This window comes from Colletes gigas, unplaced genomic scaffold (genome assembly GCF_013123115.1).
Source record: "Colletes gigas isolate AHSC1104 unplaced genomic scaffold, ASM1312311v1 Colletes_gigas_Sc00001, whole genome shotgun sequence".
NCBI classification, from domain to species: Eukaryota; Metazoa; Arthropoda; class Insecta; order Hymenoptera; family Colletidae; genus Colletes; species Colletes gigas.
Window position 1 is genome coordinate 10477972 of NW_025106630.1, and position 19014 is coordinate 10496985.

The 19014-nt window shown below is 46.0% G+C and overlaps 1 protein-coding gene across 8 annotated transcripts in view; it reads right to left on the reverse strand.

The window, feature by feature from the left end:
- Nucleotides 1-18643, reverse strand: part of LOC122395067 (apoptosis-resistant E3 ubiquitin protein ligase 1) — a 26291-nt gene extending 7648 nt beyond the window's left edge. For 3 of the 8 annotated variants that reach the window (XM_043392385.1, XM_043392376.1, XM_043392429.1), the window contains exons 1-2: nt 18544-18643; nt 18192-18385 (exon numbers count right to left, since the gene is read on the reverse strand). In XM_043392385.1, coding sequence (XP_043248320.1) covers nt 18192-18369 — 178 coding nt within the window. In that variant the 5' untranslated portion in view covers nt 18370-18385; nt 18544-18643. Of the gene's footprint in view, nt 1-912; nt 2036-12976; nt 13620-18191; nt 18386-18543 lie in introns of those variants that run through there. The other 5 variants (XM_043392402.1, XM_043392436.1, XM_043392420.1 and 2 more) reach the window with 4 other exon arrangements.
- Nucleotides 18644-19014: the final 371 nt, after the last annotated feature.

The window sequence follows — 19014 nt, forward strand, 5'->3', positions numbered from 1 at the left end:
ATGGTGTAGACGGTGTGTCTTGTTTTGATCCTTGCGAAACAAACGGGTGCAAAGAGTGTTGCAACTGGGCAGGTGCTAAGATCAAAGCTTCTATCAAGCGGCATTTCGTTCGAAAATCGTATAAAAATGATTCGTCGGAAGGATCGAAAAGAACACAGAACGTTGTAACGTTAAAAGCGGTCATGGCGCTGCTAATCAAAATGACTACGAATACAAACTTGTGGTATGGACACGTGGTAAGTCCACATCGATCGACGGTAATTTCTTTAGCCGACGTGTTTCGACCCCCTTTCACCGAAGCCCTCTTTAAACGCACAATTAGTCGAAAGAAGAGAAACGGGGGATTATATTTTAATTCGCAAACTAAAATTATTCCCTCTAATTTCAATTTGTCGTACCGTTTCGAAACCAAGACGAAGTCCAAACCGCTGGAAGGTCTAGCGCAAAGGGAGTGTAATTAATCCGGATATGCAGGAGAGTAATTAGCATAAATTACAAATTATACCGCGGAAGTACGTGAAAGGGACCGTAGGAAAACATTGGAAAAGCAAGAGATTCAAAGTCTGACCGCAAAGTAAACGAGCTGTTCCCGGGGTCTTTTATTTCCTCTCACGTGTTATTACCTTGAACTCTATTTATTTTAATTATTTTCTCTTTGCAAATGAATAATAAATGCGTTTGGTGGTGGTTAGCAAAGCTGACAATTTGAACGTGGGTTGTAAAGCCAGTACTTCCGGTCTTTTCGATCCTGCCGCGAATCACGGAAACAGCCAGCTCCTTCGTCCGTACGGAAGGGATTGATATTCGTCTAGCTACTCGCCGGAAGTATTTATTACTCGTTCGATCAGTCGAGTGTGCGTAAACATCGCTAATCATCAGGCTAATTGCCCGTCCGCTGTGGCGTTTACTTACCGGAAGAGGCGCTGCCGCTGGGCCGCAGCGACATGCCGATGGACGATATCTCGTCGGCAAAGAAATCTTTGTCGCGTTGTCCATCCCGACATCCTCGATTTTTGTCCGGCATAATTCCTCCCACGATCGGTCCCTGGCTCGGTCAACTTTTTACCCGATCAACGAACCATTTTCCGTTCACCGTCGCATCGCTCGCTCGTCACGAGGTCCGTCTTTCGCCGAAACATCAACAGATTTAACCCCTCGTCCACGGAAAAAATGAAATTACACGGGGCGCCTTCTCCGACTAAATCCTACGCGGACCGCGGCGGGATGAACAATGGAAGCGGTCGCGCCTCGTTTTCGGCTCGACACGCGTACGAAACGAGGAACGGAGCCATTGATATTCGCGCGATACGTGCAGCTTTTCCTAAACGGTGAATTAACATTTCGCGACGACGACGCTGGGGCGTGAGAAAAATAAATGATCGAGGACCACGCAACCGTTGCGAGACACGTTGAAATTTCATGTTGGATCAAAACTGGAAAATATTTCGTTTTATTCCCAAAAGACTCTCGAGACTTCGATTCTTCCGCCCATTTTATGGATTCGAAGCGTTGATATTGAAGAAATTATTCATAGGGGGAGGCGTGTACCCGCGGTCGGTGTTCGATAATATCGATGAATTATTGTTGTCACGTTGGGGAACGCGTCTCGCTGCGGGACGATCGGGAACAAAGGTGCAGGTGCTGTTTTATGAAATGTCGACGCGGCCGTGCACGAACGGAAACAAAGGGCAGGTTACAGCAACGCGGAGAGAAGCATTAATCACACTTCCGTGACGAACAATGGGGGGATTGTGTCTGCTAACGAAATGTAATTAATTTCAATTATTGGTCGTACAGAGCTTGGGGAGGTCACGGAGGAATCGCGGGGCCGAAAAGACGACCTTGTTCGTTCGCGTTCTCCGTAACGACGAACAGTTCCTTTCCGTGTTATCTTTTATTGCCATCGGTTGGTCGTTAGCCGGAGACCTACCCGTTTTACGTGGCCCACGAATCACCCTGCTCGATCAGATTTGCGTCGCGACGGAGTCCTCGTAACTTTCTCGTTCCTCCCGCAATATGCCCGTCGTTTATTTTTATTTACCGAGGCAATTTTACTCGAACGATAAAATGTAAAACTCTTATTTATATTTAATATCTTTCCCCCCCCAATCTCTGTCGTACACTGGACTGTTTGGAAAACTCTTAAAAATTAGAATCTCGAAGAACGAAGCACTTCACCAGCGAAAGCGTTTCCCTCGTGCTGTTCTATTTTCGGAGATATCAAAGTGATCTTGAATTTTTTAAACCGTAGCCCCCCCTCTACTTTCCGTAATGCGGATAAAAAGACGAATTTAACAACCTGTAAGGTGACCCTGAGGCGACTTTAATAAATCACGATAGACGATAAACGCGAGTGGCTTACGATATTAGTACTCCAGATCGCAATCATTCCACGAGCACATAAGTTGAAAGGAATACTATATGTTTCGAGAGTGAAGGTCACTTTGGGGTCACTCTGTTCGCGGGCGATCGATTTCGTCTTTTTATCGACTCCGCCAATGGGGAGGCTGCTATTTAAAATGTCCAAGAATAAAGCTTCCTACAGGATTCGTTTCTATTGTTAGACAGAACAGAGCTAACAGCTTGTCATTACACAATACTCGTGTATTTATTAAAGATATTTGAGAATTCACTGTTCGTGATTCGTAATGTCGTTGCACAGAAGTTACAGAAGTGATCGACGTATCGAAAACAAGTATCCAAGTCGTTTACGCGTATTCCAATTAGGAAAGTGGTTCGTAATGCATTGGGATAACGTTACCAGAGGGAAAGCCTACAAAATAGGTATTTTAGGGGAGATATTTTATCCAACGAGGCTACGTAGTGCCGGTTTCCGGGTTCGCGGGGGTGTTCAAAGCGCGAACAATAATTCGGTTTAGCGCATGTTGGCTGGAAAGTGGAAACTTTCCGAGGACTTTCGGTATCGCGAAGTTTAAGGGATCAAGCTTATCGAGGCGGGTTAAAGTTACAGAGAACCAGGGGGGGGTAGGAAGTTACGATAGCGATATTCAGCCGGTGTGTTACTTTTGCCCCCGTTGACCCAGATCCGGCCAGTTCCCCGCCGCCGGAGATTGATGGCCGTTTTCGACGTTTCTACGTGTGTCGCCTGCTTTCGGGCCGCCGATTAACGACGCCAATTAAACGATCGCGGATCGATACGACGCGCGGCCGACAATCTAATCAACGACGACGATACGTTACTATGAATTAAACGTTAACCCCCCACGAAAGCGGGTCAAGAGTCCACTCGGGGTTATCGTACCCGTGTTCTCCACGCTCATCTCGTTTCCCGGAATTTATCGGCGGTCCGTGTACCGTGGCAATTGCCCCGCGATAAAAAGCGAATGACGAAATCTATGCACGATCCAGGGCTCCATAATCGACACGCGCCCCGTAAATCTTACGAAAATTCTACAAACACCCTTAAAATCGTGTTAACCCTTGCGTTTTAAGAATTCGCGTGTATGAAACTCAACGATCGCGATTTCGAAGGCGAGAGGAACAATGCGTCGAAGAATGTGGCGTCGAATTCTACGTTCGGCTGCAGCGAAACGCGGAATGCAATCCGCGCGTATCAACTTCGACGATTTTGCGTACCATAAATCGTTCCCGTAACAATGTGTGGCCAAAACCGATAACAGTGCCCGGAGCCTCGATACAGATACCGTGGACGCGCTAGGTAAAATACAAACCGCGTGTGGAATTTTTTCAATTTTTCTCCCGTTCGATTCCGCGACGTGGAAAAGTTTAATCTTTTACGATTACGAGGGCCTAAATCGAGAACTGCAGAGAATGGATCGGCTACTTCGAGGACACGAGTACATATTTCTTTTTAATCGTTTCAGAAGCGAAGGGTCGATGTAAGATTTCGTGAGAAGGAAATCGCTGAGAACATTATTGAGAAAACGTGGTTTATGGAACTGTGGACATTGATGGAAAATTGCGACTCGCACAAGTGTGAGAATTAGTTGTCGAGGGAGCAGCTTGTTGGATTATTAATAAATAATCATTACAAAACTGAATCTAACAGTGAGAAACACTGTCCATTGTCTGCATACGAGGGCCAGGGAAATAAACATGATGCAGGCAATGGTTTCTCTCCTTTTTAAGTGGACGCAAGATTTTCTTTTAGTTCAGTTTTAACAGAGTAAAGACGTCCTTCCAAACCACAGAATAAAGTTTCATCTTTACTAACAAAGCCTCCTGCTTTTTCACCCAATTCCAATACAGCTAATTGAGGAATCGAAGGAAAATTGTTGGTCCTGCCAGGAGCAAGGTAACGGAAGATTCGACTTTCGAACAGCCGTGATTTCAACCCATTTTCATCTTGTATTCCTTCAACTCGTGATAAACTAACTTCTGATCTTGTGACGATCGAGATCAGCGTTTCGCGGATAATTCCTGCGCGTTGTCCCTGATTCTCCATGTGTAATCGGCTCACAGTCGAGTCGAATATCTCCGGGTATCCCGAATACGTCAACCAGAACGACAAGAGAACGATGGAAGAGCCGATAACACGAAGGCCTCGAGATTACATCGGTTATCGAGAGAAGCGAGCAACAAAGGCGCTAACGTGTTCGGTTCGATCGAATCTACCGACAGTCAGCAAGATTCCGAACACGATATCTGCCCATTACTCCCGATATTTGATTCGTTCCACGGGCACCGGATACTCCCAATTACTTTGACGGCCGTGTTTTCCGTTTGGCTTCCCTTATACTTCGCAAACAACATTCGTCGAGATAGACTGTTTCTAAGAAATCACGCAAATGATCTTGTGGCGTCGACCATGGGCGTCGTAGGAGGATATTTTATGTTTTCTGTATTTAACCCTTTGCGCTCCGAATTATATTTGAATTTTGTTACCAGCAGCTTTTAAGTGTTTTATTTGAAATTTACGTTAGCTAAAAAGCAGGGCAAATTTAAACAAATTCTATTAAATATCTGTTTTATTTACATTATTGTTGTATTTTTTAATTTTCAAGTGCACGATATCTCCATGGTTTGGACTTGAAAAAGTGTCGTGTAGGATTTGACATAAGTGTGCAAAGGGTTAATATTTGCCAAACTTGATCGACGATTTGGGGAACCCCTGTCGTAATCATCGATAAGCCTTATCTGGAGTACCTCGTCTTAGAAACGACGCTATTCATCGTCTCGACAATCTGTTAAATTAATTATGTGCTAATAAACTATCGAGTAATTGGAGTAATATTGTCTGATGTTAACTGTTACTCGAAATAGAGTTTTTTAAAATGGGGGGGCTGATTTGATTTAAGAACTCGAGGCAGATTGGGTTTCAAAAATCTCCGGACAAAGCGTAGGTGGAAAACCAGAGACGTTTCTCTTCCGGGCAAACACGAGACACACCTAACGACTCCCACTCGTCGGTCGCTGGGAAAACACACCCATTTCCACGTCTTAGAACCGCCGACGCAGCGAACGTTATCGGAGGACACAATAAACACACTAATGCGTTTGAGCACATTTAGAAATCAAGGAAAACAAGTTCTGACATGGCTGAGAGTGTATGTTCGAGGCATACGACACAAAACCTTCATTCTTCATCGACTGTAACGCTTCGGGATAAAAATTCTACTCCCTTTTCTCATGGAAAACTCTAAAAATCTTGACTGTTTACAGTGGTTTTGATTCGATGAACAGAGTTCGAACGAGTTCAAAAAATGAAACAGTACACTTTGACGAATCGTGACTCGAATCGTACCTGAAGGGGGGTTAATTAACGAAAAGAGCAGCGTGGGAACAGGGCCGATATTTCACAGCGTGTCTCGTCGAAAAAGAGAGATGACGTCGCGTTTTAGCGGGCATTACAGGACTTGGAGGGATAAGCGTTCCATTAGCGATTCGCATCGGAGCCCTCGAGGAGACGGGATGAAGATTTCAAAGGTAAAACGGGGATACGTGCTCCCGCGAGATCCCTCGGACCTTTCGTCCCCCCGGCCACTCGGGTTCCGTTCTCCGGTTTTTTCCCTTTTTTTCGTAGGTCGAGCGAGGGATGAAAAGGAAGAGAGAGAGAGAAAAAAAAAAAAAGAAAAATATGGCGCGGGTTACAATGAAAGAATCAACCGCGAGGCACGGCGACCTCGCGTGGACTCTTGACCTTTTCGAACGGATATCCTTCACTGGCATTACTTCGTGCTAACGATCCTTTCGGTGCTAAGAGGGGGCGTAGGAGGAGGGGAGGGGAACGAGGAGGAGGTGCAGGAGGCCAGGGAAAACCAGGGCATACGTATGTCATACATTCTCATGATTATGCATGAGAGGGTTGCCGGTATTACGAAGGTGGGACAGATCGATTCCGCGTTTTCCGTGCACGCCTTTGTGTCTGCCGTGCCCGCGATATAACCGCGCGAGGAATTTCCAACGTTTCAACCCTTTCGCGGATCGCTCCGGAGCTGGTACCAAACGAGCAACCCTCGTGACACAGTTTCCAAACGCGACACCATACCGAACCTTCCGCCGCGGTTCGACCCTCCTCCACTCGCGCTTGATCTCGTAAATACCTGCTAAATACTTTTCGAAATATTTCCAACGCGCCCACAATTTTATCAAAAAGAGTAAATCTCTTCTCGCGTAACCAGACACGTCGATCTTCTGGACAGAGACTATCTTGAAACATCTAGGTGTTTTTGCAGTAAAACCGCCCATTTTTCTTCATTGAGAATCGGTAGACACAGATGGAGATCGCTTTGACTATCGATTCTGATAAAATTGCTGTGAAAATATCAAAGATGGGTTGAACCATCGCGGTCTTCTTTCGCGAGAGGGCAAGAAAGCAGGTCCCCGGGGTGACGAGGTCCGGTTGAAAAGAATCTTTTCGAGGACCCTCCGGGATTAGCTCCGCACGGCGACGATGAAAAGACGCGAGACCGTGAACGCGTTCCGGCAAGAACGAGCGATTGTTTTCGGGCTAATTAAAGTCTTGGTTGGAACACCCGCCCCGGGGCGGACGCCGTGCTCCAACGGGATGACTCTCGCGAAACGAACGAATTGTCTCTGAAGTTTTGGGACAAGTGCGTTCTATTAACAATGCCCCTTTATGCTTTCGATTCATTTTTAGACTCGTGTTTCGGATATCCTCTGGAGCAGCGACTCATCGCCTTATTCTCCCTACGGGTTCCATTTTGGAAGTCAAACGGGGCTACTACGTGACGTTTCTCAGAATAATTACAATATCAAAGTTGATATTTTGAGGTGCAAGGTGCAATTTCCATAAAAGATTGTATAAAGTATTTATGAGTTTTCCTACCTCCGTCGCTCACAGCGTTACGACCGAAAGATTTACAAAATGGCGCAACGTCGTTTCTAACACGTAGAGCGAAAAAGAAATTTTATTATCATGGTTTATGAGATCTGGATCGAAGATAGGGTTAATGGATTCTAATGGTGTGTCATTGAGTGTGCAAGAGTATACGTAAGCTTGCTAGCAATCCTTGTTACATGGCATTTGAAAACGTTAAGATCGAGACCACTGTTTGCACACACGATGTCGCGAGTTTATCGAGATCGGATTGGAGCATATTAACATGCACGGCGTCGTTAACTCGAAGATATAGTTTAAGGCCGTTCGCATAAAGCAGCTGTTTAGCATTGGCTAGATCGTCGCAAAGGTCGTTGATAAAAATTACGGGATGAAAATTGCTCCGAATGCGGGCACAATTTGTTAATACGATCCAAACGTGTATCATTTAATTTCGTTCGGTAATTACGAAAAGAAGGTAACGACGCGTCGAAGAGGAATGGTTTCAGCGGATCGGTACTTTTTTCACGCTCGATTCGCCGTTACGAGCGTGGGAGATATCTCACGGAAGCTCGAAGCGCGGCCAGGCCGTTGGAAATGCAACCGGAAGATCGCGAATTCCGCCCGGTTTTGGCGATTGTGCGATGATTAACGGGCCAGCGTCGCGGTGGAACGTAATTGTTACCCCCGCGTCGCACGCTCGAGGGAAGATAACGTTGAATTAGCGTTACTTCGCAACGAAGCCCCCGATTAAACATTCACATAATCCTCGAGATCACGAAACAACGTCGATCATTTTTTTCCACGCTATACACACGAGACTCGCGGGGCAATTTGCACGATCGTTGGACGTTGACAAGTCGTACCTAGGGATAGTTATCAACAAGTGTCGTGTCGGAGACAAAAACAGATCGATAGCAAGACATCGACGACTTACTTTGCTTACCAGCCACTTCGACAATTGCACGAAGCCCCGATGCACGCTGGAATTTTCCCCGTTTTCTCCCAACAGACGCATCGAAATAATTTGCTGCGAATAACAAATACGAAATCAATATCGGAGATAATAACTCGTGCCCTCAAACAAGCTTTTTAGACGAGGTATTTTTTGTTTAATTAATCCGTATCGCGTGGTTCGGTGCATCCTGTACCAATCGTCGATCGATTCGCACGAGATCTCGTCGACGCGACGGATACACGGCCGAATCTCCGTCTCCGGATCGGATTTAATTTGCAATTCTCTGTAGTGTGTAATCAAGCCCGGCAGAATGGTTTCCAACCGTTTAAGTCCTATCCCATTCTAGCCGGGCTTTCCGCGCCATTTCGTCGACGTTTCGCTTTAGTTACAACCGGGGCCCACCTACTCGCGATCGCGTTAGCAAAACTTACGCCACCAGACCGCGTGGGAGGCGTCGTTAGCTTCCCGATAATTCTTTCGACATTGAACGTCCAGCATCCTTCTTATTCATCAAACTTGCATTTAAAAATATATTTTTTAAAAGATTTCATCGCTATAAACCTTCCGTTTTTTGACTAGAAATTGAGATTATTTATCATCCACTTTCATTCGAAAAATCCGACCAACGGATCCACGGATGGATCCAAGATTTTCGCGACGAGTGAAATTTGCCCCCCCCCCACCACGTCGCAATTTTTCTGCACAGAGGGGAAAGGTTAAGGCCGCCAGGACAGATCGATACTTTTCCCTTGGACGGTGTTTGCGCGCGAGAGTTTACACGCAACATCGACTTCCGGGGAATCGATTTCGCGCGCGATATCGACACGTGGCCCCCCCCGATCGATGCGTATTTGCCAAATGACCGAGGAAGTAGGTTGTCCCGCGTTTCGCTGTTATCGTTCCGTCTCACGCGATTACTCGAATGATTCACGGGCGAGCTTGCGCCGTTGGTCTCGAGCCCCCGAGCACCGCCTGAAATCTCCCCGTTACGCTTCGTTAATTTTTCGTTTATCGCGGATGCTGGGCATAAATTACGGACCGGCGACAATGAGAAAAGTCACGCGAAGATAATGTCCCCGGGACTCACGGTGACTGTGTATCGATCTTAGCGTGCCTTCGCGGCTACAAGGTTCCGTTGAGAAACTTTCTGGAATATTATCCTTTTCTGTTTGCAATTTATTTTTACGCATCTTAAAATTGATCGACGAATTAAAAAGAATGCAGATATAATCGACATAAAATCGATCTTGCCCGATGTACAGATTAATATCTAGTAATTTTCTGTTGATATCAGCGATAGCCTTGCGTTATGCAGTTTAAAACCACTCTTTCTGTTTCCATACAATGTGTTGCCAAGTGACTGGCGGTATCGAACGCTCATAAATATGAAAGTGAATTTTACATGGGAATGATTGATTTTAGAACCTACGTTGAGCAGGAACGAACGAGGGCCTGGCGATCGCGAGGAGAAATTTTAATCCGCGGCTCGAGAATTCAAGATCTTTCCCTCGAGGGTGCTTCCTGTACTCGCGAATTAATTCCATCCCCCCGTTCCGTAAAACGGTAACTGGCCGTAAATTTGAAACGTTACGGGATACTATTGTGCAGTTGCTCTTAACAGCGCCAGCGAGGCAACTAATTGCGTAGCGTAAATTAGAATCTGCATACACGCACGCGCGCTGGGGCAGGAGCTTGGCGGGTCAAATTTGTAATGCGGGGGACATAAAGTTCACGAATGCTGGGAACACGCGAAAACAATCGCTATCAAAGGGAACAAGAGGATCGAATTAGAATACGCGTCTTTGCTAATGGACTCTAGAAAACAAAATTCATTTCCAGATACACGATGAACACCTTTCTGGTTATCCTGACCAAAGTTCGGGTTATAAATTTCTTGAATCGTGGGAGGACCACGTACGACGCACGAGGGAACCGTTTCAAAGCGAGAGAGAGAATTCAATTATCGTTTCGACAATTTTTCTCGGAGTCTGGAAATTCGAGCGTCGCGGCGTCGACGACGCGGGACCGATAAAACGCGTCGGGAAGTTTTTACCCCGGCATCCGTCGAGCGAGACTCCGCGTTAAAGTGCCGCAATGCAGGATGTATTCGCGATGCTCCGGGCGATCTCGCGACTTTCTGGTCCGAGCGTATCAACGACAACCTTCAAAGTTCACGGATGGCGGCGAAGGCGTCGTGACGTCAACGTCTTCTTTTTTCTGTACGAGACGTAACACGTTCCGTGACCTCTCCTGGACAACGTGGCGAACACGAAGTTACACGCGGGGGGCAGGCCTCGCCGACGACGAGACCGGGGGTTCATCGAGCACAGTTTAGAAATTCAAATAGAACCGACACGCAGAGGGCTCGGAGAAAGGAAAAAGCTCCTCTCGAGACGGAGCCCTCAGACCGTGTTACTTCCCTCTTGGGGGAACTTTTAACTGCATCGTTGAACTTTTGGGGCTTCTACGAACGATTTCCTCCCCCCGTTTTATGGGGGCTAAGCTCGACGCCTATATATTGCACGCAGAAAGGAAGATTCGACCTTTTAAAGGAGTTTCCCCCTTCGTGTTGGGGTCAGACATCTTCTCTTTTAATTTAACCCTTTGGCGATTCTGTGTCAAATATTTGTAATTTAATATAATCAAGGATATTCTCTAAACTCTAGAATGCAATTTTTATACTGATTTTTGGGGGTGAAACTGATATAAAATATTTTTACATTACTGTTGACAATTTTTTTTTTTTAAGCTCCGGGGGATCGAAACTCGAGACCTCAAGAGTCAAAGACAAGCGTCTAAGCCACGCAGCTACGGAGGACTCTGTTTAAACAAATATATTTATTATAGATTACTGTGCAACGTAATCTATCTTCCCCCTTATACATGTTTAGTGAAATCTACGTACCTTCAAAATCATAAATATTATAGGAATTCAAGGAAGATCTTTGTTTACGAGGAAAAGATGCAATGAGGTTTCGGGCGCTACTTTATACTCAACGATTTGTATCTCGGTCGAGTGTTTGCATTTCGACTTACTATTTCAGAGACTTTTGAATCCTTAAACGTTAAGTGCAAAAAAAAGATCGATTTTCTTTTCATCCGAAACACAAGGGAACTGATTTTTTATTCTCCTTGCAACACGGAGGCGGGTTACTCGCAGTGGAATCCGGAAAATGTTCGACGTTTCCCAATCGAAAGCTGCGACGAACGAGATACGCGAGTTAAATTAAAGATTTCATGGCTCCTCCCTCGCGACAAATATTTCATTTCGCGTGAAGTTTGTCCAAGAACAAAAAACCAGATACAATAACGAAGGCACGGCACGCGATCGGACACAATGCATTTATGCGGTCAGAAGTTTTCTATAGGAATATTGTGTGGTCCTTTTAGCGTGGACAGAATAACGCATTCAGGGACCTTCGATAAACAAAAGTACACGTTATAACAAAGTTATGCGCGTATGAAAGTATGATATTTATACAGCATAAAGGAACAGTCAAGAGCTGTTTGCGGCGTATAAAAGCTCGTGTGTAACAAAAACTGGGCACACAATGTGCGAGCCGTGGAGCCATTGATATTTTTACTCGTACGCGAGACATCAAAAATTTTATTTCGATGTACGTGTAAAAAAAAAAATATTCTTTTTTTTACGTTACCATTCCGTTGTATTCAAACAGTCTCTATCAAACCGCAGCCTTTATTCCAGGAACAAACAAACGAGAATTCTAAAAACGTGTGCCTCGAACGAATTACCTCGTACACGTACTTTCGCATAATTTCGTGTTTCTCTCGTGCATCTTGCTCGTTGCAGTTTCAATCGACGTTCGAAGGTTCCCGTGACGCGCAGTAATTAAAAACTGAAGCCGCGCGGGCTCGTTCGCGTGCGGGACGAGCAACATTTCCCAAGCAGAATTATGTATAATAAACGGGGCTGCGATTCAAACGGGATCGTCGGCTGCACGATACGCGAATATCGCGTCGAAATGTAAATCGAGCGCCGCGAGGGTGCCGGAGTAGGTTCAGAGCACGCTTAATTAGAAACGTAATTCGATGTTCTCCGGGGCGAATCATCCCGTGCATGGGACGAGTGCAAACAATGTTCCCCGTCTACGAACTTCGAACTACCTCCATCGAATAAGCTTCAATTTCGCGGCGACGATCGCGATCGACGATCAAAACATCCACGGCAGATTTTTGGAAACCTGTTAGATCACCGTCGGCCGGCGAACCCACAGCGAAAACAAATTCTCACGTTGTTTGATGCTTCTGAATGCAAATTGTTATTGTTAGACACTTTGACACTGGGTTAGGTCTGGGTTTGGATTCACCTGTTAACCCCTCGATAGCTAGTAATTTTTCAAAATGTATACTACTCACAAAAAAGGGTAGATTTGTCTTATAAATGCAATATGAGTTCGAAAACGTGTTGATTTTAATATGTGGGACTTCAGAATGACAGAATCTTAGGATAAATATTTACTTAGCGGACTTTGCCCCAAACCTGTTTGCTTGGTTCTGATATCTGGGGAAAAAACTATTCCAAGAGGACTTTCTCACCCTCCCTCGATTTATATTCCTCCCCAAGATTAAAAACCCCCGGGGGGGAAAAAAACAGATTCAGGTCAAAGCCGTCCACGTACGAAAACACGTCGCAAAAAGGGACACGAGGTACAGAAGCATCGAGAACCGAGGCTGATGCTGAATTTTTCGAACACCACCCGAGACACGAAGGGTGGTCGAAGAGAGAGTGCACTTACGGGTTCGAATCGACTTTCTGTCTCGTCACCTGCAGGCGGTCGTGTGGCAGCTGGAACCTCGCAACGAAAAATCGCCGGCCGCGGAGGGGGTGGTAAAACGCGGTCGTCTAAAACGTAAATCGTCTAGCACTTACGAACACGATACGCAACGATTCTCTACTTTCGTCTACGAGGCGGGATAGAGAAAGGGTTGGCTTCGAGAAGAGGTCGAAGGCTGAAGCGGGGAACCGAAGAGCACGACGACGGGGGTTGTCGGAAGCGAGGGGGGAGAAACGGCGCGGAAAAGGTGCAGGAAAACGGGGCTCTCGGGGTCGAAAAACGCGATGCTTCTACGCGACCGACGCGGCGCGTCTACTAAGGACCGAGTCGGCCAGTGTGTCAAAGGGCCCGCGTACGCGCGAGCAACGGTGTCTCGTTCACGGTTTCACCGTTCGCGGGTACGCCGTTCGTCCGGTGGTTCACGCGAACGCGCATAATGCCCGCGATGGTTCCCGACGCGCGTTCGATGTCTGCCCGCGAGCGAAAGGATCCCGCGACCCCCGCGGTTCACCGAAAAGGTCGTGTTACGTTGTCCCCGTCGGGCAAGCGGCGGCTCCGACGATCGTTTCAAACCGAGAGCGATGCGACTCGACGATCCGCTCGCGCTGACTCACGCTAGACGACTGCATGCGATACGATTACGCGGCCGGAGCCACCCTCTGCCACCCGTTCGCGTTCGCGTTCGTTCGTTCCTTCGTACTCCCCACCCAGCGGGCCACGCCGCAAAGAACACCGCGCCACGCCGACCACCCCCGTCCTTCGCGTCTTTCGAGCCCCTTCTTACTTCTTGCCACGCCACCACCACCGCCCCACCCCTTTTCCACCTGGTTTTTATGCGATCTCGCCACACCGTTCGCGATTAGAACGCGGAAGGGGCGCGTTACGACCCGAGCCAGATACGACGGGATCTCGTTCCTGGAAAATCTGCGCCGCAGGAAAATCGAGAATCGATGGAGGAAGCGCGTCGAGAGGCTCGGAGATTCTCCGTGGTCGTTCTAACCACCGACGTTACCTACGTAATGGCTTGGAACATTAATGGGGACCGTTATTCGAGCTACTCTTAACCGTGCTTCTTAAATCGCGGGCTTCGAACACGATTTTAATCTTTGCGGGTGCCCGGGTGTTCGAAAAACGCGGGAATCTGAAACGACGACGAAGAGATTTGTTCAGCATTCAAAACGATAACTTTTCACCACTGTAAAAATGATTCAAATCGCGGAGCTCTTTTGGCTTCTTGCCTCGTCGATGATGGCTTTTTTACTCAACAATGGCGAAGGCCATGAGAGTCAGAACCGGCCCTCGGGCTGAAACGACAACTAATTCCGTTCTCTAGGGAAGCTTGAAATATTTCACGAAGCAATCGTTCGGAATATCGATGAAATGATCGCTTTAGGAAGATCGAATATCTCACGGAGGAAGCGTATCGAGAGGTTGGATTCCCGGATGCGTTTCTAGGTCGTTCCAAGTACGCGAACCCTTCAACGAAGGCTGATAACACTGACGACGTAACGGTTCGTCGGATCGAAACGTACGCGGGGTATGATTAATTTAATAATACGGTTTGAAAAGAAATGTTTTCGAGTGGGCTTCTCCCAACGGGATTGAATGCAGACGTCGAACCGAAAATTCTATGGCCCCCGAAGTTTCCCAATAATTGCAGCGCACTTGTCGTCGAATCGAAACGAAGTGCTCTCGTTCGCGTTGGACGCCCACGATATATAGTCGTGTCGAATCATCAGCGATCTGTGATCGATACGGGATCGGGCCAACTAGCGAGGAGACCGCTCGCTGACGGAACGGAATCGTTACTTTGCACTCGACAGTCCAATCTCGCTTTCTGCCACGTCGATGGAAACGCGACACTCGGAAAACCTTCCAAGATCGACGTTTCTCGCGTTAGATCCAAGTTTCCGGTCCCGACACCATCGAACGTACGAGCAATTAGTCGCGAATCGTAAATTTCCTTTCCTTAATTTCGTTCTTGGAGGCATCGAAGACAAATATCACCAGTTTCGTTACCGTTTCGATCATCACGGTAACAAACACAGCGATACTCGTCGTTCCAGTTCGACAAAAATGACAAACGAACCGAGAGAGCTCATCGAGCGTCGCCTTTGAGACCGTCTCGTCCCCCCGTTACGCATGGAATAGCAATCCGTTGGCGAGAGATCAGAAGAAAGAGAATGGATGCGGTGAAATTTCGCATTCTGGCTCGCCAAGTTTTTTTCCCACCGTCAACCTTGATGCATCGGCGAGATTGGTTCTTAACTATTCACCGGTATCCGGTCGTTTCGGTACCCACGACGGGGCCAATCGACAGGGAAAAGTCATTAGCCAGTCATTGTCGGTATAGGAAATTGTCGTACGGAGGATGGGGCGCAGTTTCATTTAGGACGACGTGTTTGGCACGCTGGGGGACGTTTATTATTCAGCATCGAGGGTATCGGGCAATTACGGTTTTACCGTTTATTGGTCAGCGTTGGTACGAGATGCTTTCAGCCGCTGGCTGGATACAGTGACGGACAGGGCCGAAAAACTACGTTGCACGTGTACGTGTGGTACACAGAGACGCTTGCCAGCCCGCGAAAGGGGTGAGCAGGACACGAGCATCCCTCCCACCCCCTCCAACCCCCAATGGACCGAGCGCAAACAGCGCGCAGTGACATTGCCGCAGCTGGGGAACTTCCTATCCGTTCGTTCGTCCCACCAATAACAAGGTACAAAAGCCTGGCCTTAGGTAGGACTCGCGCATGCGTACGCGTTCTTGGCACCGACCGGGGCCAAGACGATAAAGGGTTCGGACACTGACGCAGATTTATCGGGCACCTCGGTCGCCTCCGGCTCCAGATACGATGCAGGGAACATGCGGATGAACGAGCGACCGAAACGCCTACTTTCTGATAACCGACGCCTAATCCTGTTGAACGTATTATTTTTCGGGGCTGCTGGCAGGTCGATGCACGCCAACGACGGACCCGTAACTCTTCCGGAAGTTCGTATAATTATCCGCGGTCCCGAACCCTCTTTGGCTCGTGACCTACCCCCCGGAGTTCTGTTTATCTTTGCACCCCTTACGGTCGCCGAGAGATCAAAGCCGGATTCGATCAAAGGGGAAACGAGGAAACTGTTTTTCAATTTCTCTACCGATCCAGAAATTTCTCTTTACATTTCTTGGCGTTCCAGGCAAAAGTCACTCTCACATTGTATGGGAGCATGGAATACCATAACAATCCTGTTCATCTAGCCTCGCGCTTCTAAATCACTCTGAAATTCGAGTAAATACTTAAAAAAATATGGCTGCCAGGTGGGAAATTATTCACTAAAATAGTTTTAATAGGCAGACAGAAAGGTATCAAACATTTTCGTAGAGATTCAAGCAAAAAAATCGAAAACGAATTTTTAAGAAAAATCGACAGGGGGTAGGTGCCTAATTTTTCGCAAAAAAAAAAAAATTTCAAATCGTCCTAAAAAAATTATTTTCAGTCGCAGGGGTCGGTAACAATCATTTTTGGTGATGAGACATACCCCGAAATCCTACGCATTTTCGAGAAAAAAATTCGAGAAGTTGGGAAATTTTGTGACGAAAATGAAAAGTTTCAAATCATTCTAAAAAAATTATTTTCAGTCGCAGGGGTCAATTACAATAATTTTTGGTGAATGGGCATACCCCCAAAATCCTACGCATTTTCGAGAAAAAAATTCGAGTAGTTACCTAAATTTTTCGGTGAAAAAAATAATTTCAAATCGTTCTAAAAAAATTATTTTCAGTCGCAGGGGTCAATTGCAATCATTTTTGGTCCTTGCACATACCCCCGAAATCCTACGCACTTCCAAGAAAAAAATTCGAGAAGTTGGGAAATTTTTCGACAAATTTAAAAAATTTCAAATCGTTTTGGAAAAATTATTTTCGGTCGCGGGGGTCAATTACAATCATTTTTGGTGAATGGACATACCCCCGAAATCCTACCCACTTTCTAGAAAAAAATTCGAGAATATGTGAAACTTTAAACTTTAATAACTTTTTAACGAAGCCTCCATCAACAAATTGGTATTCTTGATTTTCGTCTTATTTTGGCCTCCAGAATCTCCCATTAAAAATTTTCCCAGGGTTGGCCGAACACCCTGTACATCTAATATTACACGTGCTCCTATTAATAGCGTTCTTATCTTCGTATTTTTACATTGTTCGCTCTCGGGGACTTTACCCCAGAGTTGTACGTAGTTCGAAAAGATTATTGGAATTATCGTAAGAAAAATTTATTGCAATGCCATTTTACTCTGATAAAATACCAAAGATAAAGAATAGACTGGATTCCAATCGTGAGAAATCCAATTCTCGATAAAGATTTATTCGAACGGAAAGTTTAAGTTGAAAAATGTTCTTCAGGGTTGAGAATAATAATTCGACGAAGAACGAATTACTTCTAATTTTTAGTTGTTATTTGGAACGTCTATCTTGATACGAACGTTATTCCTGTCTGTGATATACGCAACTGCACGAAGAGACGAGATGAATCGTACGTGTGCACAGAGTAGATGTGATCGTACATTCCGCGGAATTTCGCGCTGCTCGCCTCGAGTCTTTGAGATGTTAATGAATTCCGGGTCTTCGGTGCGTCTAGCCAAAGTAATGTATAACGTTTGCACGGTCGAGCGGAGGTATACACTGATAGTTCATGTTGGAGGACGATTAATGCATCCCGGAAGACCGATAACTTTGCAAACGATCGATAGTATCCGGTGCATCTTCTCGCAGAAAATTTGACTGTATGCCAAACAATGAATTCTGACGTTGGACCGTACGATAATGAATTTGTTGCGTCTATACGATGAAACGGCTCGTCGCGATTGTTTCGAATATTCATCGACAAATTTCTCGCGATTGTTCAACGATATTTAACGTTAAAGAAAGTCGTAAAATATACGATCAATATGAAGCAATGCTATATAAACTTCCTTTCGATTCCCTTCTACGTCGATAAGAATTCTACTAAAAAACTACCTACGGAATGTTACGCAATATTTGATCATCCGTTTGTTTATTCGAAGAACATTTACGAATCGGTAAAATGCGATCGCGAATCTCGTTGGATGATCGTGATTTGTCGAGTGATTCGCGATAGAACGTTCACAAAGCAGTATAGAGTTAGCACATCGGTCAATTGCAAGTACTGACCTTCTTCTCTGAAACGATGCCGGTATTGTTTAAGACCGATCTCAGCAAGCCACTGATCCGCTTCGGTGAGATCTCCGTTGTTTCCATTTCCGGTGGCAAGCATCAAAAGTTTGCCAAGGGACAGTACCATGGAAAGGGCCAGGAACACTCCCGACAGTACGGTCGACCATCGTGCCATTTCCTGACGGTTGCATCTTCAAAAATGTCATAAACTTCTGTACATCGTGACGCACCGCGTGCATACAGTTAACAGGTTATGTGTCGGTATTGGAGGTTATGTCGCCGCGGTGTTTGTAAACAAGTCTGTGTCGTTGAATGTAACTAGACGGTAGTTTATGTTAATACGGCTTACCACATTTTCATAGGACTGATCGTTTTCACGCGACACAATTGACAACGGTGCGCAGTTTTATGGAGAAAGAACGTACGTGGTCGAACAGAATGAGGATAACTGTAGATGGAGTGACAGTTGGAGGACACTATGAACATCCTAGGGACTTCGTGCGCCGGTGGTTCTTCTAATACACGGAAAATTAACTTTGCAGCGTCGTTAACGTTGGTCGGTATTAAACGCGTCTGTCTCTTATTCGTTTTACGAATATCGTTTCATCACAGAGATACGAAACAAATGTTGCTAGCAATGTTTTTTCGTGTCACGCGAATCAAGAACTTTCTAGCTTCGTTACCACATCCGTGTCGTTACCAACGTTATCGATTCAGACTAGAATATACCTCCAGCGTTCCTGGCGTTTGGAATTGAAACTAAATATAACGAGAATTTAAAAATATAACCTACGAATTTAAAATTCCATTACAACTATAA